The sequence below is a fragment of the Medicago truncatula genome, chromosome 3 (genome assembly GCF_003473485.1).
Source record: "Medicago truncatula cultivar Jemalong A17 chromosome 3, MtrunA17r5.0-ANR, whole genome shotgun sequence".
In the NCBI taxonomy this organism is placed as follows: Eukaryota; Viridiplantae; Streptophyta; class Magnoliopsida; order Fabales; family Fabaceae; genus Medicago; species Medicago truncatula.
This window is the reverse complement of record NC_053044.1, coordinates 40,207,242-40,231,876: the sequence shown is the minus strand read 5'-3', so window position 1 is coordinate 40,231,876 and position 24,635 is coordinate 40,207,242. Positions and strand designations below refer to the sequence as shown.

The 24,635-nt window shown below is 31.9% G+C and overlaps 2 protein-coding genes across 3 annotated transcripts; both read right to left on the bottom strand.

The window, feature by feature from the left end:
- Window positions 1–819: 819 nt before the first annotated feature.
- On the bottom strand, window positions 820–5,685 carry LOC25489619 (OVARIAN TUMOR DOMAIN-containing deubiquitinating enzyme 11). 2 transcript variants are annotated; one of them, XM_013605675.3, is made up of 10 exons: window positions 5,491–5,685; window positions 5,202–5,403; window positions 4,085–4,158; window positions 3,565–3,619; window positions 3,364–3,438; window positions 3,065–3,138; window positions 2,918–2,966; window positions 1,414–1,498; window positions 1,209–1,265; window positions 820–1,091 (listed from the first exon to the last, which is right to left on the bottom strand). In XM_013605675.3, the coding sequence occupies exons 2-10, from the start codon at window positions 5,376–5,378 to the stop codon at window positions 1,048–1,050; spliced, it is 690 nt and encodes a 229-aa protein (XP_013461129.1). In that variant the 5' UTR covers window positions 5,379–5,403; window positions 5,491–5,685; the 3' UTR covers window positions 820–1,047. The 2 variants fall into 2 exon arrangements, with proteins under 2 accessions (XP_013461129.1, XP_024635746.1); XM_024779978.2 differs by lacking the exon at window positions 5,491–5,685 and having other exon boundaries at window positions 5,202–5,479.
- A 9,699-nt stretch (window positions 5,686–15,384) lies between these two features.
- Window positions 15,385–19,102, bottom strand: LOC25489617 (linoleate 9S-lipoxygenase 1). Its single transcript, XM_013605672.3, has 7 exons — window positions 18,839–19,102; window positions 18,274–18,560; window positions 17,880–18,120; window positions 17,439–17,753; window positions 17,267–17,352; window positions 17,065–17,172; window positions 15,385–16,953 (listed from the first exon to the last, which is right to left on the bottom strand). The coding sequence occupies exons 1-7, from the start codon at window positions 19,050–19,052 to the stop codon at window positions 15,628–15,630; spliced, it is 2,577 nt and encodes an 858-aa protein (XP_013461126.1). The 5' UTR covers window positions 19,053–19,102; the 3' UTR covers window positions 15,385–15,627.
- Window positions 19,103–24,635: the final 5,533 nt, after the last annotated feature.

Genomic DNA, 24,635 nt, shown 5'->3' with positions numbered 1-24,635 from the left:
CATCCATATTTAGTGGCTGAACACCAGAGTTAAGTTTTAAATTGATCTAGAAAAGCACAAGCATTTCTGTTAAAAAAGAAAAGAAACGAAGCATAAGCATTACAATACAAATTATTTACATCATTACTATGTGACTATGTTCTAAGCAGACATTTGTATCCATATCAACCTCTCACGACTAAGAATGTAATTTGCATCCATCTTTCAGTCTATAATCTAAGACGCAGATATTTTCACGACATGTCATTGTTTTTATGCCATGTTTTGCCACATCAAATATATTCTGAAGTGTAACTCTAAATTAGATCTAACGAGAGTTCATCTCCTACATTTACAATCGTTGTTCTTTCCATATCAAAGGACATACATTACCTAACCCAAGTCACAATTATTTTCATACCACATTGTGTGTTAACTGTTAAGCAAGACATTACAATTGTTACACGTGGTTTTCCTTTTCCATTTCCCCAATCTGGCCATTCCCCCCATTGAAGGATGTAGCTACTGCCATCATTTGTGCTACCACCCACTGGGTTTGCAAACAATATCCATTTCGAGTTGAATATCGCTGCTGCTCCAACTAATAAGCTAAGATGATTTTTCAATCTCCCCTCTTTTGACATATTTGAGCAATACAGGGGTGGATTGAGAAATTATCTAAACCAACTGAATGATTACAAAAAAAATAACAAGTTTGTCATGCATAAATATATTTTTACACAGGGGATGCAAATGCAGCATAAGCGACCTTGGCACGGGGAGAAGATAAAATAAAAGACCAAATATAAAAAAAAGACCAAATTGTTTTAAACTACAATGGAGATAAATAAATTTTGCACTCTACTTGTCAGGAAATCAGACTGTACAATGAAAGTTAGGATAAATTAATCAGAGTTACATAATGTTTTATCTATGCTTACATAATGTAATATGTACAAACATGATTGTTTGCTAAATATTATGCATAATCTGTTTTCCCCAGAAAGGGAAGGGAATACTAAGGTTTAAAACTCAGTTGTTCATATGATTTCGTAATCTGCCATCTCTCTAGAAGAGCCAATACTTTTTCTTTGGTACTCTAGAAGGAACATCTGCAAATTCATTGAAGGAATAAAATATAAGCTTATTATTTGACAGCACTTCTGACAATGAAGATAAGATAGAGTAAGTAAGAAGAAAAATCCATTTCAAAGTTATCAATACATCACCTCCGCTTGTGTACAATGAGTTATAGTGAACTTCACTCCAAAAGCTTAGCCACAACTCTGTAATTCCAAAAAGAATCATAATCAGATATTAATAAGAATGAAATATAAAGCCGGGAGTTAGGGATGAACTGTGTTTTTATTCTGTATTTTGACTGATAATTAATCTTTAAAGAATAAAAAAGTAAGCAACATTAGCAATACTTGCCTCTTGCGGGCCTTTTGTTAGTCGGAAGGATCTCAATATAGCAAGTGTCTCTGAAAGAGGTCACCAAGCAAATTTTGGCATCAAACTGAAGAAAAACCATGAGTAGGTCAGATTACAATTTTACAAATATATAAACAGAGAAGTATGTAGTAACTTGCTTAGTTACTACATTCTTTCAACATTGAAAGCAATTTTTTTTGCCTAGAAATTTACAAGAGGAGGAAATAAACACAAAATGAGCACCCTAAAAGTAGAATTTCAACGAGTAGGCAACATATTGTTTGTTTGATACAACTAAGTCCATGAAAAATAAAAAAGAGCCCCTTTGCTTAAATAACACATTTCCTTATTTATTCAATGTGGACACAATTGTCAACCCTTTAAGAATCACAAGGCTCACCACAACTTCACCCTATTGACACTTGTGGCTTCATTCATATTAATATTCGGCAGAGAATCGTTGCGAGTACAATGCACCTTAATTCAGCCTATAGATAGTCCTATCTGTAGTCCAGCTCTGAAAGCACTAATTTAATGGCTAAGCTCTTGAGAAAATCCTAACCCAAAAAACTAGCACTATAGTATTGGGGTGGGGAGAGCCTTATGTCTTAAAAACAGACTAGCTTACTTACTTATTCAAATGCTGGACACAATATATATCCTCCAAAAAAAAAAAATTAATTATAAGAAAGCATTGAGCCTAGTAGGCTAAAAATTGTTCAAAGATGTCACAACCTCTTCATACTATAGACTATAAAGAGAAACTAAAATTAACCGTACACCGAACAAACAAGAGCCCCCTTTCCTTTGGCTAATTGATGTTACTGTACAGTGGTCTTTACTTGATGAACGGAATCAAATAATTAATAGTTACAATTTTAGTAGCAAGCTCATCCCAGAAGTACTATTTAAATTCCGAATTTGATGTTGCCAATTTTATAGTATTATCTAATTCGTTATTCCTAAACCGAGTAAGACAAGCAAAGGAAATAGATTATGATTTCCTTGTAAGATCAAGAAAAATATTGTAGCCAACATAATCAGTAAAACAATTCATTCCTAAACAAATCAGCAGAGCCATACTTCTCAGACCTGCTAAAGAAAAATGTCAACTCTACCAGTATGACTAAACGAAGAAGAAAACAGTTTGGTTTGATCCACAGCAAAGCTGACTGCTCTATGCTCTATAACGATACGACCCAAGGTTACGTTTAGTTGTGTAAGTGGACCATAGATATCAATCTCGGATAGTGGAGTGAAGCGAATGACCTCAAAAACAATACAAGTAGAAGACACAAGCTATTGAAGTGTATGTGATGTCTTCACATACAACCGATATTTTTATCAGTCTACTGTAATTATGGTCTTTATTCTATATATAATGGTTCACAGTCTCCTAATTGTGCAACAAAGTCCTTAGAATGACAACAAATATGTATTCAGGGAGGAAAACAAAGATGAAACTTGTTAAGCATTTAGCTAAATTAGAATTTAGATTACTCACACGATCTGCCGCTGCTTGTAGAGTAACATGATCTCCCCACTCTCCTGATCTATTGCCAGACAACATGAAAATATCAAATTAGTTTTGCAATTGATACTCTGCTCTCTAATGAAATCAAAGTATAATTGATCAGTACTGATAACTAACTTTTTCATCTGCTTGATGTAGCTTTTGTATTTCATTGGTACATAAGACTCATACAATTTTTTGTGATGCTTTAGCTGGGAGAAACAATACAAGCCAGAAAAGAAGTGATAGATTAGAATGTGAATAATAGGCTTGCCGAGAAAACTGAATACTTTGTAACACTGTCCAATCGACAGTACACTTAAACTGCGCGAAGTAAGAAAAATAGGTGAGGACATCATACTGTGTTTCACTGAAATATTTTAAAATATCTGAATGAAATTTGTGAACTAAAAAGGCTATGCCTGTAACAAACCTACCTGCTTAACAACCTGCCTCCTCACATACTTGTGGTAATCAGGATTTTGGAACAACTGATCAGCTATAGCTCGAAACTGTTAAGTAAGTTTTTCACAGACATTAGACAATAAAACGAAGGAACATGTAACAAAAGTGTCAAATAATGGGTAAAAAGTAAGATGGCATACAAATTTTCTTTTTAAGGAAAGAAACCTAAGTACCTGGCAATTCCCATCACCCTCCATCTGTAGTTCTGACAAGCCATATGTAACCAACCTGTAGAAAATGATGCACCATAATTATTACATAGAACAAAATACCTTATTGATAAAAACAAATATCTCGCAGAAATTGCAACTCTCTATGGTACAAAATACTCAATCACATTATCTCTTGATTTAACTAAGGTTTCTCTATAATGAAATATGTAAAGAAGTATAGAATTCTCACAGAAATTGAAAAATAAAAGGTGTATCATAAATAAATCTCTCAAAGAACAAACTATCTCTCTATCTACATATCTCCCTCATCACGGCATTAATAAGATCAAGGAAATTGAACATGCTTGCTTTAGCATTAGCAAAAATCTGACTGAAAATTTCCAATATGCAAAGCATACAACATGGCAATATTAATTTCATTTATAATACAAAGACAAATATGTGAATAAAACAGTTGGTTCATGTAGTTTTAAAACAAAAACATAAAACGATAACTGTACATCAAGCTAGTGTTTGACACCTTTCTGACAGCGTCTCGTGGTCTAGTGTTGCATCATTGACATCAGGAATCTCTCCATTAACACGGGGAGCATGCTGCCAAGTGCCAACATACTAAATTAGTATTCTCATCTCAAATTCACAATGCAGGTAACAATATACAATATCACAAAAACTAAACAAAGGGTTGTGTTACTTGTGTAAAGTAGGTAGCCCTTAACATGGAAATTTTGTATGGGTCAAGTGGTCACATGAAGATTTGGAAATCAGAATAAATAATGCATATAAGATACAAGCATTTTAGGATGTTAGTTGATAAACAAACTTGTATATTTCCAATCTCTTCTTATACAATGACTTCAAGTTGCACTATATCTTCTATTATATTCTAACCTAATCTAACATATTCTGATCAAAAGAAGAAGAGGTTTAGAAGGTGTAGCACTCTATATTTAGCAGCGCAATCAACATTAATTGAAAGATGAAGTCAAATCTACTATAAGAAGGCTTCTCCTGGTTTACTGCAGTTTACAGTACAAAGTTGGTTTGTATGTAGTATTTGTTTACAGTACAATCCCAACATGGCCGTCTTAAACATTTTAGAGGCTCAGTTCAAATTTTAGAACCTTAAAATTTTGGATACCAGATTTGGTATATGCAGGAATTTAGGCCCTTAAAAATTGGTGCATGCAGGGTTCAGACCCTCAAACACTTTGGAGTCCTCAAAATTTGGGATTTAGACCCTCAACATTTTGAGTCTGTGCCATAACCCATGTTGCACATGCTGATGGCCGGCCCTGATCCCAACCACAACATGGTTGATGACTTATCCTAGCAGATTTGATATTCATAACAGTTTCTGATCACCTCCCCAAATCAGTTTTACAAACTACATTTTGCACAACATCCATTTAGTTGAGCTTAACATTTCAATGGCGAAAATTGATTTTATTTAAAATGAGTTTGATTGTAAAGTGATTTATGTTTGAATGTAAAAACGAGTACAACAATAAATTTCAGTGCAAAAATCATGTTTAGACTCAAAGTTTCAAATCCTAACAAGTTAGAATCTAACTCTGAAGGCAAAATCAGCAACCAAATATATGAAAATTAACTATTTATGAGGACAAAAAACATACCGGAATGGAATCTAAGTGGGAAAGGCGCTTCCCGAGCTGTCTGCTACCAGCGTGAAGAGTTTCGTCTTCAGCCAACATGTTAGCAATGGTTTGATCATCTTCTGTATCCTCATGAAAGCTGCTGCCCAAACTTGAGCTGGAACTCCCACTTCCATTCCTTCTTAGGTTCTCACCCATACTTACTTTCCTCAAATCAACGAATCTGAAAGAAAGAAAAGAAGAAAAAATCACAAGAATAATCAATGAAAATATAATAATATACAATAAACATCAATATGAAATTCCTTACCCTAAAAAAAAAACAATATATTGAGATTGTAGTTGAGATCTTAATTTATTAGAAGAAAAAGAAAGAAGGGAGTTGAAGTAAAGAAACGTAGGCGTGTGTGTGATGGGAACAGTTGCTTGCTTGCTTCTGGAAGAAATGAAAAACCAAACACGGCTGCTTGCTTGTTTGGAGTCAATTTTGAACTTAGTCTAAATCCAAATATAAGAAGAATTGTTACGTAATTGACCACTTTTGGGTCTTGTTTACATTTTCTCAAATCATCATGCAATTAGGAGACTAATTAACGAATCTAATTTGAAGGGAGTCAATTCAACGTTACAACACATACATATGTTAGTTATTAACTTATAGTCCTTTTCTACCAGAAATGATATTTTTTTTTTTGACAATACCAGAAATGATATTTGTACATCCATTTTCTAACCATTTTTATGATAACTTTTTCTCTCATACTCGCATTATATTTTTATTTTCTCTCTCTATTGCTTTGATTTTTGTGCCAACATATACTTTTCTTTGTAAAAATATGGTTGTCAATGTGATTGTCAATCAAATTGATATTCAAATAACATTGCTCTTTCTACAAACCACCATTTTCATCTTATCCAACAAAATGGATACTTTTAAAATCTACTTTTTTTTTTTAATGTCGCATTTGTAAAAAAAAAATTATTATATTATTTATCATTTTTAAAGATCAATGTAACATTAATTATTGATTTATTAATAATATTTTTAGTTATTTATCGCCGATAAAGAAATAGATAAAATGAGATAATAAATAATTAATGTATTGTAAAAAACATAGATAAAATGGTATCAAAAGTAATGAATTTATGTGTTAAAATGTTAAAAAAACCGACATTTAAAAATAAACGGAAGTATTTGTTTCTGTTCTCCAACTTGAAGCATTTTTTTATTCAATAAAACAACTAGACGAAAGAAATGGCTTGTTCAAAAAAAAACTAGACGAAAGAAAACAAATATTTTAGATATAATCAAACGATTCGTCCTTTTTTTTAATAAAAAAATAAATCAGAGACTTTAAGTTTGGTCTCCTCTAAAAAAAAGTTTGGTCTAAAAATTTATGCATTAAATGATATTAATAAGAGTAATTGTCCATCAACATCCTTCATTATCCAATCATACATTGCCATCTGTCCAAGTGGATTTCATAGAAAAAACTCAACTTTTTGGTCACTCACTCTCTTTCATCCACCTCTTCTCTCTCAAGCCGTTTCCTCTTCTCTCTCTCAACAAACTAACCGTCGGCAACCACCATCACTTTAATAGCAAAAATTCATAATATTTCCCTTTCAGTTTGTGCCCTAGGCATCTTCTTCCTTCGTGCCAAAAATTCATTGTCCATTACTTTAATAGCAAACAAACAATTTTGGCCAATTAGTTCAGAAACAAAATTACCATCCTAATACAATTAATAAAAAATGTTAAATGGGAGGTGTATAAGGTGGTTTGCCACCATTGGTTGTACACGTATCAGTGCTCTATTAATAATGTCTGACGTTTGTGTCAAAAACATCGACGTTGAATGGAGCCAGACAACCCAATTCAATAAAGATATCCACCGTCATTCACTTTTCTTTTGGTGAGAATCCACCGACATAGATTGCAAGGGAAGCAATTTCTCCACTTCCAGGACACTAATTAAGGAACTAAAAGTAAAAAGAAAACTCAAGTTTTGCGTTGAAAAGAACACTTTTTTAACTTTAAATAGATATAATATACAATTTCTAATACAATGTTTTCTTTTATAATTCTTTAACTAATGTCCGGGAGCACTGATTAACATTTCCCTTAAATTAAAAGCAATTTTAATTTCAAGTTTTCATTTTACTTCAAGTCATTTAAATTTTTTACTCAAATAACCCTCACATTCAACCGACTTCAACCTTAAAATCTGGACTAGTTTTGAAGATATTTTCTAAATCACTTTTACACACATAAAATTATCCTGTAATTTATTTTGACTATAAAATCGCACTTATTAAACAGTTATTATCGAATTAGTACTAATTATCAACTAAAAACGCAGTAACAACATGAAAAACAAAAAAAAATTAGAGATGTGAAGAAAAAAAATAAGTAATTTTGTTAGAGATAAAATGTTTTTTTTTTTTTTTGAGAGAATTAGAGATAAAATGTTGTATGGAGGTACATTTAGTAATTTTCACGGCCAAGAAATAGAAAAATGTCCTACATGTGATGTGACTACCCAGAAATAGAATTCTGCTCTTCATCCTGCACTTTTCGCTCACGCCTTGCAACTACGACCAAAATACCCCTGCGTTAGTTAACTAACGCAAGTGTAAGAAAAAATTGACTTAGTTTTTATACATACGTAACTTAAGTCACGTTGCGTGAGTTAACTCACGCAAGTATTGTTTTGCCATATTCACAATGTTTTTGCATATTCACGTGCAAGAGTTGTTAAACTGGCTCACCATGCTAACAACTTCCTGTCTCGTAATATTTCCAATTTCATTTTCTAGCTTTAAGAATTCATGAAACCGACAGAATATTTCAACTGACAGAATCAAGAATTCTGCTGATTCTGCAAACATATTAAGAAGCAAAAATTGGAATATTAGTTATGCATCTAAACCAATCCTTTGAATTCCTTGCTCCGAAAATGGTATATGCAAATAGAGGAACAAACAATGACAAAAAAACAATCAATCTTATAATCCTATTCAATTAAGCCAATTCAATCAATAATATTGCAGCTTCAAAATGTGTTTGCGTAACAAAGGAAGGAAGGTGAAGGGGCTGGATTGCTGGGTGGGCCGTTTGAAAAAATTCTTTAAGATTTGAGTATTTTTGTAATTTTCTTAGTAGAGAAAAACAATTAATTTTTTTTTGGGGTGAACCATGACCCACCTCAGTCCAAACTATGCTCCGCCACTGGAAGGATAGTCAAATGAATATAAAAAGAGGAAATGAACTACATTTAGGATGTTAAACCGATCAAATGAACATGTGATGTTGTTGCCCTATGGTCCAAAGACATAATGACCATGAATAGGCCTCTGCCACTTCTTATATGAAGAACATGATTTGCCATAATTCATGTATCTATTATTTTCCTACTCATTTACTACGTTAGATTTACTTTGGCTGAGTGTCAAATACTCCCCAGATTATTAAAGATGTAGAAGTTAGTTACATAGTAACAGAGTTGTCTTAAACATTTTAGATGTCATGTTTTAATTTTGGGACCTCAAAATTTTAGACATCGAAATTGATAATATATGCAGGAATTTGGATCCATAAAAATTGGTACATGAATTTTTGTGCCTTTAATACTTTGGAGGAATCAAAGTTTGAGATTTATTGATATAATTAAGTTCTAAATTTTTAATTTGATTAAAATTTGGGTACTAAAACATTTCTATTTGAAGTTTTTAGAGAAATCTTCTGAGCCCTCAAAATTTTAAGACCAGCTGCATTAGAGCACCTTACACTGGTCGGCCCTGCATACTAGTGAAAGTAGGTAGAAGTTAGTTAATTTAATTTTCTATATTAGCCTTAATGTACTATGCAACAACTCTCATAATCAATATAATTTCAATTTCACTGTTCTATACTTTTATCTCTATTATGAGTTCTATATATTAAGAATTGTAATTCATACCACTCCACTTCAGAACATTTAGAGCTCCACACCATGAAAGAATTTTTATATTCCTCAATGATAAAATATTTGCATGACATCAAATATTTGGAAAATTGAACTTAGCTAGACCCATGCACATGCCTAAAGATTTATGAGCAGAAGAAAATAAACACAAAGTGGGAGCATCATGGGATTTGGTTACAAAAAGAAAAAAGGGACGGCCAAAACCGCCGTTTGTGTAACAAATGATAAAACAAATTAAAAATTGATATTTCTGATTCTGTTTGGTTTTAGTTGCCGGCCCTCTTTGTGTGCCGTCCAACGTTGATTGTTTCCTTTGCTTTCCAAGTAACATAATTTCATCTTCGTTTCCATCTATATATTAGTGTTAAACTAGCACATATTCTTCATTCTTGTTTCCAAGATGAATTCGGGTCAGTCCACAGGTAAATTAAGTCTCTCAATCCAAACATGTTTTTTTTTATATATTTTAATTACTTGAGTTTTGTGGAATTTGGGTGTGTACACATGTTCCTTCATTTGAGTGGTAGGATTGAAAAATTATTGTGAACTAATGTGATTTTGTAAAGGTAATTCACAGTAATTTTGTCAATCTCATCGTTCATCCAAACATGCACTTAAAGCTCTAGTGAAGAAACAATTTTTGCTTCATCAATTTCACTTTTCTAATAATATATAAAACCGTTCCTTAAGATAACTTTTCATTCCAGCTTTCTCTACTTGTTTATTGAGAACTTGAGATTCAAACTTATTGTTAAGAAAATCAATTGAGATATGTTCTTCCTCTGATTCAATTTATATATTTGAGAGGGTGTAGATATTTGGGGGTGTCAAAATATGAATTAAGTCCGTAAGACCTTGGTCAACTAGATTTTAAGGCATAGGTCAATTAGAATTAAGCCGGTAAGACCTAACTTGACTGATAATACTAAGATTGTTAGGTTAAACATTTTCCGTGATTATCTAGGTTTTCTTCGAGATGGTTTTTACCATTTCCTCTATAAAAATAAAATAAAATTCAAGTGTATCTTATATCTAGTACATCATATAACTCAATTACCATACATAATGATGAATCACAAGGCATCATATAAAACCATAACTAACCGCATAAGTTTGAACTCCTTCAGAAATATCTCTATGTTCAAGGCTTATATATCCCTTTTCCAATCTTAAAAAAAAAATATTTTCAAAATGTGAGTGACTATATTAATATAATTTCTTTTCAATATAGTGTATCCTCCACCTCCAATTGCACCTCCTCCTCCTGTTGGTTATCCTACCAATCAAGAGAATCCACAATACCCTCAAAATCTTGCAGGAGAAACAAAGTCCAGAGGTGATGGATTCTGGAAGGGATGGTAATTAATCACTCCTCTTAGTTTTTTTAACATAAAAATTAAGTTTTGTCTGATTTGATACCATCTAATAATTTATCTGTCAATTTTTTATTTCATGCAGTTGTGCTGCAATATGTTGTTGTTGTGTCTTGGATGCTTGTTTCTAATGATTGTGAGATTGCAAACGTAGGATTTTCTCATATCTATTCAATGTGTTGAAAAGTTATGTAGGTATTGTGGATAGATGAAGAATGAAGATGATCTCGTTTTTAATGATTTTATGTTGATATGTCACTTATTTGTGATGTTATGATGTAATATTGAGAGGAAATAAACTATATACTATAGTAATACAAATTGATCGTGTCATGGTACATTTTATCAACTACACCATCTACTTTAAAATGAATGTCACTCTCTTTTGGATAATCTCTCTAACATTTACTCTCTTATTAGTTTTAATCAATGTGAGTCTACACTTTAGAAATGAAACCTACATAAAGTGGTAGGACATGCACTGATTTCATTCAGTAAGAGAGTGAGTGTTAATGAGAGTGTTCAAAAAATAGTGTTATTGATATTGTTCAAAAGAGAGTGTTGTTAGCATCTCTCTTCGACATTAAGAAATGCAAAAAAGTGGTCTCAAATATAAGAAAAAATTATTTTTAGATTCATTGAGTAGTTAATGTATCTGATCTACATTGTAAAGCAGATACATTAATTATTCAAAAGAACTATAAAAGGAATCTTTTCTTATATTTGAGATCGGAGGGAGTAAGCCTTTTACTAAACTACCACTAATAACTATGGGTGTATTTTCCACAAAAATATAATACATTGTCTTGAAAGTAGTGTACATAATATAAATTAGAGGACATAATTGGAAAAACCTACATTAAAAAATGAAAATGATATTTATTTTAAAATAAATTTATTTTGTTAAAAGAGTCACTCGTTGTGAAAAAGAGAAGTATTAAATCTTAATTTACTAATTATCACATGTTGATATGGGAATAGATCGGTAGTAGTACTAGGTGCCATTTAATTTGGGAAAGGAGAGTTCTTTCCCACCATGGGAAAGTTGATCATGTTCATTAGATTAAATGAGGAACATATTTCTATCATACTCTCTCAACCACTAGATTATTTTTTATACTATCTTTCACACTCTCTCTTTCATGTCCCCACACACCCATACCACCACCGCTAAATCACAAATTCAACAACCACTTTGACCACCACTGCACCACCACACACCACCATGGTTGCTGCCGGAAAACTTGTTAGCGTACCATTTTCAAGGATCAAACAAATTTAGTGTGAGAACATGAAAGAGAGAGGGTGGAAGATAGTGTAAAAAATAATCTAGTGGTTGAGAGAGTATGATAAGAATGTATTCCTCATTTAATCTAATGAACATGATCAACTTTTCCATGGTGGAAAAGAACTCTCCTTTCCCAAATTAAATGACATCAGTAGTACTATGACTATTCATAGTGCCGCGTTGATTTCTCATTTACTTAAGCGGTCTTAGGATTGGTTGAAATTGTTTGAGCTATTCTTTTTTTCATTGGAGTTGTTTTTCATTTATTTTATTTTATTTGAGCCGAGCTGAAATGAGTTATTTACAAGATTGAATTGAGTCGAGTTCGAACTAATAAAAAGAAAGTTTATCATAAATTTGAACTAATTTAATTTTTATTGAGTTGAGCTGAATTAAATTCGACTCATTTCCGATCCTATTTTGACAAACTAAATTAATAAATTTGTACTTTAATTAATAAAAAGTAATGTGAGACGGATAAATTACAAACAACTTTTTGAAATTGATGATTTCACATACCACTTGTAATGCCCAAACAAGTACAGTAACAAGTAACTACCATCAATTGTCTGGCAGAGTACTACCCCATTAATTAGGAAAAAAGATAGGTAGACACTCTTTTTCATACACTTTTTATGTACACCCTCATGTATTAGAGGTATTTGAGTAATTTTACATCATATCATCACCCTTTTTCATCTCTTCTTTCAATGTTTTTGCCACGTGTCACAAATGTGTGTGGGTGTAAAAAGGTGTATGACATCTAAGGTGGTTCATGTATAAGAGCTCTTAATTAGTCACATCCTTGTTAGTTTCACACCATGTTCAAAGAGAGTTCATACGCATGTGCTTAACTTTCACGGATATAAGGATTCGGTACGGTGTAGATAAATGATGCATATATATCTCTTAATTATTTTAGTTCAAAGTTTGATCTATGATTAATATGTATAGAAAAATATATGTTGAATGATATCAAGTATCAACCTCTTAAAAGTTAAATATTAGTGACCTTGAGATTATTCTCATTTACACACATAATACTTTAGTTTACAAAATATACTAATATAATGTTCAAAAGTCAAACATTCGTCGATACAACACACTTTTTTTTCCCTTTGCAAACTTACATATTTTAGTTTATTAAACAATGCATGCACTAATAACATTTGGTGGCATTCTCCAATTTAAAGTATATACTACTTCATATGCAATATTATTTTATACAAATATGACAATTAGAAATGAATGGATGGATTACCTAATACCTTAGTATAGTACCTTTGCTGATTTATTCTTTCACTTCTTACAAATTTATTAGTGTAACAACTTACTTTTGTTTTTCTAAAATTAATACACACGAACTTTGTGAGTAGGTCTCAAAGGAAAAAAGGTAGTAGTATTATAACCTTTTAACTATTTTTTTAATGACAAATGTTAATATGTTATTATTATGTTAATACCGTTTTACTTATCAAGACTTAAACCCTAGACCTTTAACTCTTAAACTACTTTAATCTCTTATATCTAACTAGTTAAACTACCAAACACCCTAACCGTTTTCCTCAATATTTTTCTGAGATTTTTTCCTATAGATATTTTTCTCGGATTCCTACTGTAAGCAACTTTCAATTAAAAAACATTTTATAACTTTGTAAGTATCTCCATGCATTCCACGAGGGATTATTTTTGAATATAATAACACAACAATCGTTATCAACCAAGCATGCAAATATAGTCACATGATATGTGCCTCATATACACCAGGCAGGTTTCTCCATCCTACAATTAATGCGCCACGTAAAATTGTTTTTTGTGTGTTAATGATCATAACTATTGCATGGAACCTGTAATAAGCAATTAAAAACTGATTTAATTCATGCTCCATAGTAGTGAAATAGATTGGTTTGAGACTGCAAAGCTTAAGTCAGCTCTAGTCTGGTCAAAACATTCAAGGTTTAATCACTTAAATGTGGTCTATAAGTTTTTTTTTTTTTTTTTTTTTTAATCAATGGTCAAGTAATTCATTATAAACTTATTTAATATTTATGATCTATGTTCTTAAATTTAAATTTGGAAAAGAGTTATGTTGTGAATGATAAACTTGAACAAAAAATGTCCAACTAAAATTGATATTCAAATTTAGGGCTTCTTTCTATCATGGTGTAAATTTAAATTTTAAAAATATTGATTTTTTTTTTAAAGCAATAAAAATATTGATTTGATATAGGTAAATTTGTCCATAAAAATATCCGACCAGATTTTCAACCCATAATACAAGTTTTCTCCATAAAAGTTAGATAATTTTTTTATGATAGAAATTAAAGGGTTGTTACAAGGTGTGCAATCTGTCTGGTCCCCTAGCAATAGCTTTCGATAATAATTGATGGATCACTCATTGTTATGCAAAGTTTTTCATGCTCGTGTTGCATGTGACTAATTATCATCACAAGAGTAAGACAACCAATGGAAGGCCACACTACAAAATATGCATTTGAGAGGTTTTTACACTGAACTTACCTAACGATGGCATTGATTAATCGATTATCCTCATCACATGGCTCCACAATATTTATGTGTAAGTCCAAAAGGTCAAAAATTAGTTTTAACATCAGCTCCACTTCTTTTTTTTTTTTGCCGGAGATGAAGATAAGGTTTTGCACTTTTGCTTGAACAGCTTAGTTTGACCTACCATGGGGAATGGACTTGTTTTTATAAGAGCAACTTCAAGTAATCCAAGTAGGATGTTTGCGGTTCGGTTTAGCACTTTAGCTTGTTTGGTTATATAAATATGAACCAATTCAATCTAGTTCTCATAGGAGAACAGGATTAATTGATACCATAATGTCAAACTTAAAAATATGACACATTTCATAATTCTTTACTTGGTAATCGTATTAAAAAATTGACTGTTAGATTGAAACATATTATAACATATATCATTTCTATAAAATTTGATATTAATTAAAAATCATTACAAATGATAAATGATTTCTAATGATTTTTAATTTTGATGTTTTTTTAGTCCGAGGAAGACATAAGCTAAGCTCAAAAATGTGTCTTGTCAATCAAACCCTAATAATATGTCATTTCATATCTTAAGCAAACAGACCCCAAAATAATTGTGGAGACAAGTTGATTGGAGGAATGTAGCTGATCGAGAACGGAGGAGAAAGGTGTGATGAGATTCAACCATCGCAGTCGAGATTAACCTGTCAATTTCTTTATTTCATGTAGTTTGTGCTACATACATTGTGTTGCTCATATCTATTACCTTACTTTCATTAATTGAGAATGCATCTTGATTAATAATGCTTAGTTTTTGTTTATGTTGAAGTTGGTTTTGAAGTTTTTTTTTTAGTTTGTTGTTAGTTCCACATTGCTCAGATTCTCAGGCTGTCGAATGTATAAATAATTAAATATGTTTGAATACGTTTATCTACATTTTATGTAATTGCATTACATCTCTTCAATTTACTGTGTTGAAATTCTATGTACATTTGGGTGCAATAGAGATGATCTTGATTTTAATGATTGCATGGTGATAATTGATAAGATGCAAAATTAAGAGGAAATACTTAACTATGATAAATCACACTTATTTGATCATAAACAGGACATTCATGCATAAATAAACCAATGTTCATCTATGCATGTGTTATTTGAGGTTACAGAAAAAGAAAACCAGACTCTAGAACACCAAAATACAACATTTGATTAACAAACAAACATATATGTACATAGACAAGATCAGTCTCATCTATGTATTTTATTGAAAGTTGCAGCAACAATACTTGTAGGGTAGCTTAAAGAGATCCTTAGATAGAAACACTATTGGGAATTCCTCTGCAAGTCAAGCCTTCTCCACTGGTAGGTAAAAGCAAAGTGTAGGGCATCTTAACCGGGCCAGTTCGGTTAAGCAAATCTGGTTCTTTGTTTCTGCTTTCAATTTTTTTCTCGATGTCTTCCATCTTCTTTGCAAACCTTTTGAAGGCTACTCTTGCCTTTTCATCTGCTGTCCATTCATCATTCTCTCTTTTCCCTAAGTAAACTTCATCAGAAGCATGCCTTGACAATATCTCTATCACCGTAAGGTCAATGAGAGCCTCGGTCTTTGGTGTGATTGTTCTCAAATAAGCCCTTTGGTCATCTTTCTCCATCTCTTCATATTCTTTGGTTCCCTTTTCAGGAATTAACCTCCTTGTCATAGTTGGTCGGTTCAAGATTAAACCACCGTAAGGATATTGTCCGAAATTGACAGCTGCGTGGAAAGCGGATGCAAGCCATATGATTATTGAGCAGGATTCCACCAACTCGTTAATCGAATTCATCTCAGGCCACCAAGGCTTATTTTTATGATCACCATGACCGATCTCTACGACTTCTTTCCAAAACTCTTGGAGCTCAGCATCTCTTTGAATGGCCACGTCTGTCTTGTAGTACAAACTAACATAGTCTTTCACCCATGCCTTAATAGCATCCCATATCTCTAATCCATCAACAGCAAAAGGGTAGTCTTTTATCACTAGGCGAAGTCCGTGGGGTGCACTGGCATCCTGAACAGCCATTCCTCTCTTGATAAGATCAGCAGGTAGTGCTTGGTCAGGAAAAACCCAATCCTTGTAAACTGCAGACGACATCTCAACAGCGTACGGTCCTGGCAAAAATGCTTGCTCTATAATGCCACCTCCACTGATCAATGAACTCCGAGCAAGTGCATTGATATTCATTGTGTCACGATAGTGAGGCTGTAGAAGCTTATGAATAGGATGAACCACACTGAGACACCTATTTGTAGCTATGATGAATGGCTCAATCACGCAATGTGTATTCAACCAGTGACTCATGAGTTGGTGAAAGCAGGCGTCATTTACAACTACATACGCCTTGGCCAATTGCCAAATTGTTCTTTGAACACCATGTCCTTCTGGAGGCAACAGCACTTTACTCACAGCTCCATATTTTTCGCCATCTGGGTGTGGCAAACTTAGTTCGATGGCCAATGGCTTTAAAGTCCCATCATCTTTCAAGAATAGGATTGTCCTAGTGGCATAAGACTTTGGAATAGGTTTGTTTATATACTTCAAGTATGACATGAATGCGTCATGGTAATCCAAAATGAATAGCCTCTCGTCTTGAATTGCCTGTTCCACAAGTAAATGAATACAAATTCAATCAACATCAAGAGGATAAATCAATGAAGACATATATAATGTCTTGTGTGATTTTCTTTGAAACAATACACATATATTTACCTTTTCTACTGTGAGTCCATCCGTGTTAATCTCCAAGTGTTCTTTTGTTATTGTACTAGTTTGATCTCCATAGACATTGGGATCTAGCTTGCTTTCGGGTGGAAACACCTATCATTCATTAATCAATGAAAATAATGTCATATGAGGAAGAATTACAAATTTACAAATTAAGAATTATATGCTACTTTTTGTTTTATCTTACTTGAAGTCTTTGAATCACACATGGATTTACACCAGCAAGCATTTCTCTTGCAAATTCTTCATCAGTCATCCATGCAGACTTATCAGCTGTAAATTTCAAATAATTAATTACTTGAGAGTAAAGTAATTAGTCAAAAAGACAAAAGTTATACAACTGAGTTAGATTAGCAAACCTTGAATGACATGGGGAGGTGGATACTTGAGGAAATTTTCACCATCAGTTCGGAAGATTTCCTTCACCATTGCTATGGGACTAATAGCACTGATGATATCTGTCGGTAGCTTAACTCCTCCTTCGAAGAGGCAACGAACTTCTTCGAAATTATCAAACTCTTTGTCGAAGTCAAAAAAATTGCGAAATTTAGGTATCACATTTTGATTTAAACCTTTCAATCCAAATCCAAGGAAGTCAGCTTGCTTCAAGTGACCAAAAACTTCATCTCTTGGGACATAGTTAGTATCAGTTGCTGGTCTCTCACTCGCAGAATCTGTAAATTAATGAATCATCATATAAATAATATATATTCATTAGTAAAAAGTTTCAATTATATATTACTAAGAAAAGAAAAAGTTGAGAGCAATTAACGTAGAGATTAACTAACTAACTAACTAACCTGTTTTGGTCGGTTTTCTGCAGGTTCTTCCCCTACGAGGATAGGGAAATTTAGAAGAACCTCCGAGAATCGGACGAGCAAGGTCTCGACTCTTATCTGGATTTCCCAAATCATTGTAAACATCATAATCATAGATTCTGTCCCATTCCTCACGCTTTGCTGTTCCATCTCCCCTTAAAGTATCCAATTCTACATGTCTGTAGTTAACTAGTGGAGCTGGCATTTCATGTGGAAGGTATGGCTGCAACATAAATAATTACATAACATGACTATTCTTTCAATCATCGCGACACATATTAACTAAACATAGGGTGTGTTTGGCCCGACTTTTTTTGAGCTTAAAAGTTATTTTGATACCGAAGTTAAAAATAATAAAGTTAAAGTTGTTTGGTACCTTATTGGCAAAGAAAATTCGGTCCTTGCGATATTGTTTAGCATTGTAAACCCATGAGTTGCAAAGAAATGTAATGGAATCATGACCAGGTATGTCTTCAAGAGTTAAACTGACAAGGTAGAACTCACCTTGTGTATAATTTTTAATGTAAAATGCACCTGGTATTCCAAAATCATTATCCCATTCAAAATAAACACTGAATGCATCTTGTCTTGCTGCCAAGGTTGGTAAAAAAGGAATACGTTTCTCCAGAAAGAACTGATCTCCAACAAACCCATTTCCCATTCCTAAAATAATAATTAAAAAGATTAGTTAGCTTATGATTTGGTCCGTCACAATAAAAAGACGTTGAAGCCCGATTATACAACTCATGCAGGGGTCTGAGTTCAAACTCAAGATTTTTCATTTCTTTACACTTGAGTGTGTAAATCTTGTTTTTGATGGTTAAGTGTATACATATAGACATCTAGTCATTAGAATAATTAACAAATATATATAATGTAATAAGCATATAATGAAAAGACATATATAGAGGAGAGATTATATGTGTAAGTATTATTATTACTGTCAGTTTTGGTGGCACTGATCAACTGGAGGCCAACACTACGGCCTAAGATAGCAGTAGCACCATCAATGACACCACCAACAACGTCTCTAACAAGACCAAATCCAGCTCCAAGTGAAGGGCCAGCTTTAATATCATTCAAATCCAATGCATTCTTGCACATCAACACCACTGTTCCCTTAATCTTTTGCTTCTTCTTGAAAAGGGGAAACATCTTGAATGATTTTGATTGAGATAAGTGAAGTTAAGAGAAGAAGAAACTTGTGTGGAAGAGGAAGACATAACCATGCTATTTATAGGGGAGAAATATAAGAACTAAACTATGGTAGAATAGGCCAATGGGACCAGACTTTCTTTTTTTTTCCTTTCAACTTTTTCTATGTGGATATATTAATGTGATGGTTGATTTCTTATAGCAATAATAATATATTAAAAATATTCTCAAGTACATCTCAATTATTTTTTTGAAAAAGAGTACATCTCAATTATTAGCAACAATGATGTCAAAAACAATTGATGCAAAAAAAAAATAAATTATTAACAACATTCACCGGCATTTAAAGTAATATCTTAATTATTATTGTTCAAATATCATTTTTTGTAAACTCCCAATATATCTTGTACCTAGCAATCCCAATATTATGCACATGCAATAATGTAATGTACTTCCTCATATACCCTAAAATAAATGTCTTTTTAGTGAAAGTAAATATAAAAAATTTTATTTTAAAAAAATAAGTCTAATTGTATTATTTTAATATACCAGCAGCTTTATTTTATTTTCATGAAATCAGTTTTATTTCAACTTTACTCCCAAATTAATATTGTATGAGTTACTTTTAGTTTGTTTTGCTAACAAAAATGACAAGTTAATCAAGAACAAAAATAAACGAGGATACTCATACAAATAGGCATGACAATAGGGCGGGATGAGACCAGATTTTACCTTGCATGTCACTCTACTCATACCCAACATAGATGAGAAATTGAATCTCATCCACATTCCAGACCGGTTTGGGTATGAATTCAGAGTTTAGGTGATATAGTACTTTTTTAGATTTTGGACGGGTTTGGATATGAGTTTGGAGTGACTACTTATATACATGTTACTCGTCTCATACCTATGTTTTGAAATCAAGAAAAACACAAACTCATATATAAACTCAATCAAAATAGATAAAATATGTCAAATCGGGTTGAGTTCAAGCGGATATTGTCATGCCTAGATACAAATTTGGGTAATGTTGCTACCCTCACTATCTATTAAGTGGTATCATAGTAACAATGTGTTAATACTTCGTGTTACAGGAGCTATTTTAAGACTTCGCTCAAATATTTTTTAATATGAAGAATTCGAAATTACAAAGGTGAAATTTGCGATGTTATTCTTACATGAAGTATTTTTATAACTCGTCCAAATTACATGGATTATTTGAAATGTAACACCCTTAAAACTTCAACCTTACAACATTACAATTTAAATTCAATTAATGTCCAGCAGTGTCAACTGATCTAAGTGAATTGAATCCTATTCGTTTTGGCACATGCATAAAACATATATGAATGCCATGATATTTTACTAGCAAATTTTTGAATTCATTATTTCACTTACCACGTGTTGTATTTAACCAAATATTTTATTTGGCAAAAGGTGCAATCTCAATCATTTGCCACGTATTCCCGTTGATTTCATACTTATGTTCAAACACATTTGACGAGTTCATTTAGCATGTGGTTAGTTTTCATTGGATCCATTTAGATTTTATTGATTTGCACTTTTTTTTTCATAGCTTGTCGAATCATGTCATCCATTATTTATATCTATATACAAAGATAATGTTTGATGAGTTTATAAAGACTAATAGTTTTTTTTTTAAGTAATTTAGTGGTTAAAACTCACACATTTTAAATGTGGAGAAGTAGAATATCTGAGGTTTGAACCTCAGCTCCTGCATATATTATGTAATATCTCTATCAACTGAACTAATCTCACAGAATAAAGAGTAATAATTTTTATTTTACAAACTGATTTATAAAGATGAGTTGGACCCAACATATCATCAATAAACATCTTTTTAGCTTATACACATAAGAAATTTTTGTAAATGTTATGGAATCATAAGATGACTAGCTTTTTCCTACAAAAAAAAAAAAGATGACTAGCTTTGGGTTGAGACATCATCTTCTGGTGGCATTTAGAATGCACAAGTGAAACTTTTTGTGTATCATACACAAATAAGTTTTTCACCATTGATATATTATTAAATAATTGAATGGCCAAAATTGAAGAATGATTACTTGTTTAATGAGTTTGGTGTTCAATTGTTGATATTTGCCTTATGGTGTCTAACAGTAATAGAATTGCATAAATTCATTTATGAAAAAAATATTACGTAAAAATAATAAAAATATTGAATACTAAAAAAGTAATAATTTTTATTGGAAAATAGTTCATAAAATTGTTTTTATTTTTTGAAACCGTTCATAATTTATTTTTAGAAATAATTCATATTTTGAATGGAAAATAAAAGTATTATTTTTTTTCAAAGAAAAATAAAAGTAGTATTATACAACTCTAATATATATAGGGAAAGATAAGGGTATCACCACCATTTTTTAATTTAGAATTAGAACAACTGTGAGAAAAAAATAGATTTTTTTTTTAGAACATGAAACTTTATCATGTGTATATATCCTTTAACTAGAATGATCAAATGTTTCTTATTCCGTTCAAGATAACAAATATTCATTTAATACAGGTTTAATGTTCATCACATTCTTCATTGTAAAGAAACTTGAGAATGTTGTTGTTTGTTTCTACTCCTAGATGACAAATATTCATTGATTAACTCACCCAAACTAAATAAAATTACATGAAAATTAAGAAATTATTAGGAAAAAAATGAAGCTTCATTTCACACAGAGGATGTTGTTGTTTGTATCTATTCCCAGATCCAGAAAAAATCATTCATCTTCAATAATTTGATGTTCTTTCTGCAAAATCCAGATCTGAGAAATAAAAATCCAGAAATCACAAAACAAACCTAGAAATTGGTTGGCTTTAAATCGCTGCTTTAGATACGGGAAAACTCTATGATCTTCATGGAGAACCCCATATCCATTAGAATTCATTGCTTGGTGTTCGTTAATCATTTGGGGTTCTTCCTAAAATTCCAAATTTAATAAACCATTTATCTTCATCTACATTAACGTGATCTTCTCCCTTCCCTTTTTCGTAGCATAAAGGGATACACAAGAAAGGTTCATGCCCAAAAAAATTTGTCAAAAAAGATGAGCCGTAGAAAAGTTGGGTGGATGAGGAAGATGTGTTGTTGGTTCCATCAATGAAAGTGAAATTGTTGGACATAGTTGTTGCTGGTTGCTAAAGAAAAAAGAATTTATTTGATTTGTGTTTAGTTGAGTAATGACAAAAAATAACTGAGACAACATATATAATTATTGAGAGTCAAGTGGTCAAATATATAAAAATATAGAAAACAGGCAGTACCGGCTATCGTAAGTAGAAGGCTACTTGGGTATCATACACAAAATCATTGATTTGTGCAGGCTAAACGCCACCTCATCTTCTTTCTTAAAAATTGTTTTATAAAAAAAATGGTTATTGTAAGTATCCATGCACAACACGAGGAATTATTTTTGAATAAAATAATGGCATGCAAGGATGGCAAGCTAGGAAACAATTGACGATAGAATAGCCACACAAGATGGTTGTCTCATACATAAAAGGCAGGTTTCTCTATCAAACAATTAATGCGGCCCATAGAAATCGTTTATTTTATGTGTTAAAAACTTAAAACTGACAAACTTTCACATCTGAATTTTTTTTTGTCAATTTACAAATCGAAGAGTTATTAAAAAAATCAGTATTCCATTCTAAAGATTGTTTGTTAGACTATTTTTACCTTGAGTAGGCCCAAACCAATATCAAAGTTTATAGCATGCATATAAAATTGTTTACAAACTACATACCAACGAGGTTCTAATGTTGAAGAAAAGAGTTAAATTTTTCTATGTACAAGTTAATTATTTATGAATTGAAACATCATTCATTATAGTTTAACACGATAGAAAACTTATTTAATTTACACTCCATTTAAACCAATTTAATTCATTCTTCATTAATAGATATAACAAAATGTTTTATAGACATTCATTTTTTCAAACACCACTAACACCTAATTAAACATGTTCGAAAATGTGGCTAATTCAATTGAATAGATAGTTAAGTTAATTTATAGTTTAAACTTTGATTAAGTCAATTACACGAATTAATCACAATAAAATTATTGTCAATAAAATATTATTGCAATATTTTATTAATGAAAGTAAATGTGCTTTGAGGGAATTTTGTTGGGTAGTTTCTATAGCATTATAGGTATGTTTTATTCTTTTTATATTTCACTACAAGACAATTGGTTGATCTCATTTTCTTTTTCTATTAGAATTCAGAAGAATCCCCTTATTTTTTTAGGATATAGTCTCTTGCCTTTCCGCTTGGAGGAATCAGGGATTGTCTAAAAATAACTTTCTTATGGTGCATAGCAGTGAGCACGTGTTTCACAGTGCATAGTCAAGTGAAGGTTTGGGCAATATTTTACTAACCGACTCAAACTGAGCAACCAAAATGACCCGTGGATGGGTCTATTCGGGTTATTCTGGTTGTCATGGTTGATTTAAGTCGGATTTAGGTGGGTAAAATCGAACTACGGTAACTCAAATCGGGGAAAATATTTGGGTGACATTGTGGTTGGTGACATTGGTCAACTACAATATCATAAGTGTATAAATAAACAAAAAAATATTGTGAAAAAGAAAGAAGAAAGACACTTGTGATATTGTGGTTGACCAATATCACCAACCACAACATCACCTAATGTTACCCCTCAAATCGGGACGATACTACGTAACTTAAAAGTGAAAATAGAGAAGAAGGAGAATTGAAGTGAAAATAGAGTGTGAGTTGCAAAAAGGATGAAAAAGAGAGAGTGTGCGAGAGTTGCACGAGAGGGAAAGAAAAAATAGAAGGGAAAATACTCCATTCATTCCTTTTCTTTTGATGTTTTAGAACTTTAACTATATTTTAAAACTTTTGATGTTTTAGTGAATTTATTATTGTTTTCTCAAGTTTACTCTTGTTGGAAAACACAATAAACTATTAAAGTAGTTGTGACATTTGATTTATCACATGTGAATTTAATGATAAATAAGGATATTTAAGTAAAAAACACACAAATGTTTATATACTTTAATTATTCCTTAAAACTTGTGTCAAGAGCTAAAACATCAAAAGAAAAGGAATGGAGGGAGTATGGTATAAGAATACGGTGTGAATTGTGGAAGAAATTTTAGGTCACGAAACAACTAAACGACTAAAACTAAACACTTAATAAATAAAAACATTTCGATGATTATTGCGGACTATTACACTTAATTGTATATAAAAATGTATTAAATATATTTGATAATGATATTAAAATAAGTTTTAAAATTTTAATATTTGTTGTTGATTGTGTTTCGGTCTGGCTAAAAGATCAAAATCACTTGACAAGACAGATGATCAGACCTGATTGCAAGATACGCTCTCCATTATGTCTATATAAGGAGAACTCGACCGCAATGTCTGTCTATATAAGGAGAACTCCCCTACAATGCCAAATAAGCTTATTATTTTTCATCAAAAAAAAAAAAGTAAGCTTACTATTTTCCATAAACCTCTCAACCTCCTTATTTCTCATCTTACTTGGGCGTCATAGGGTGTGTGTGTGCAGGTACAACC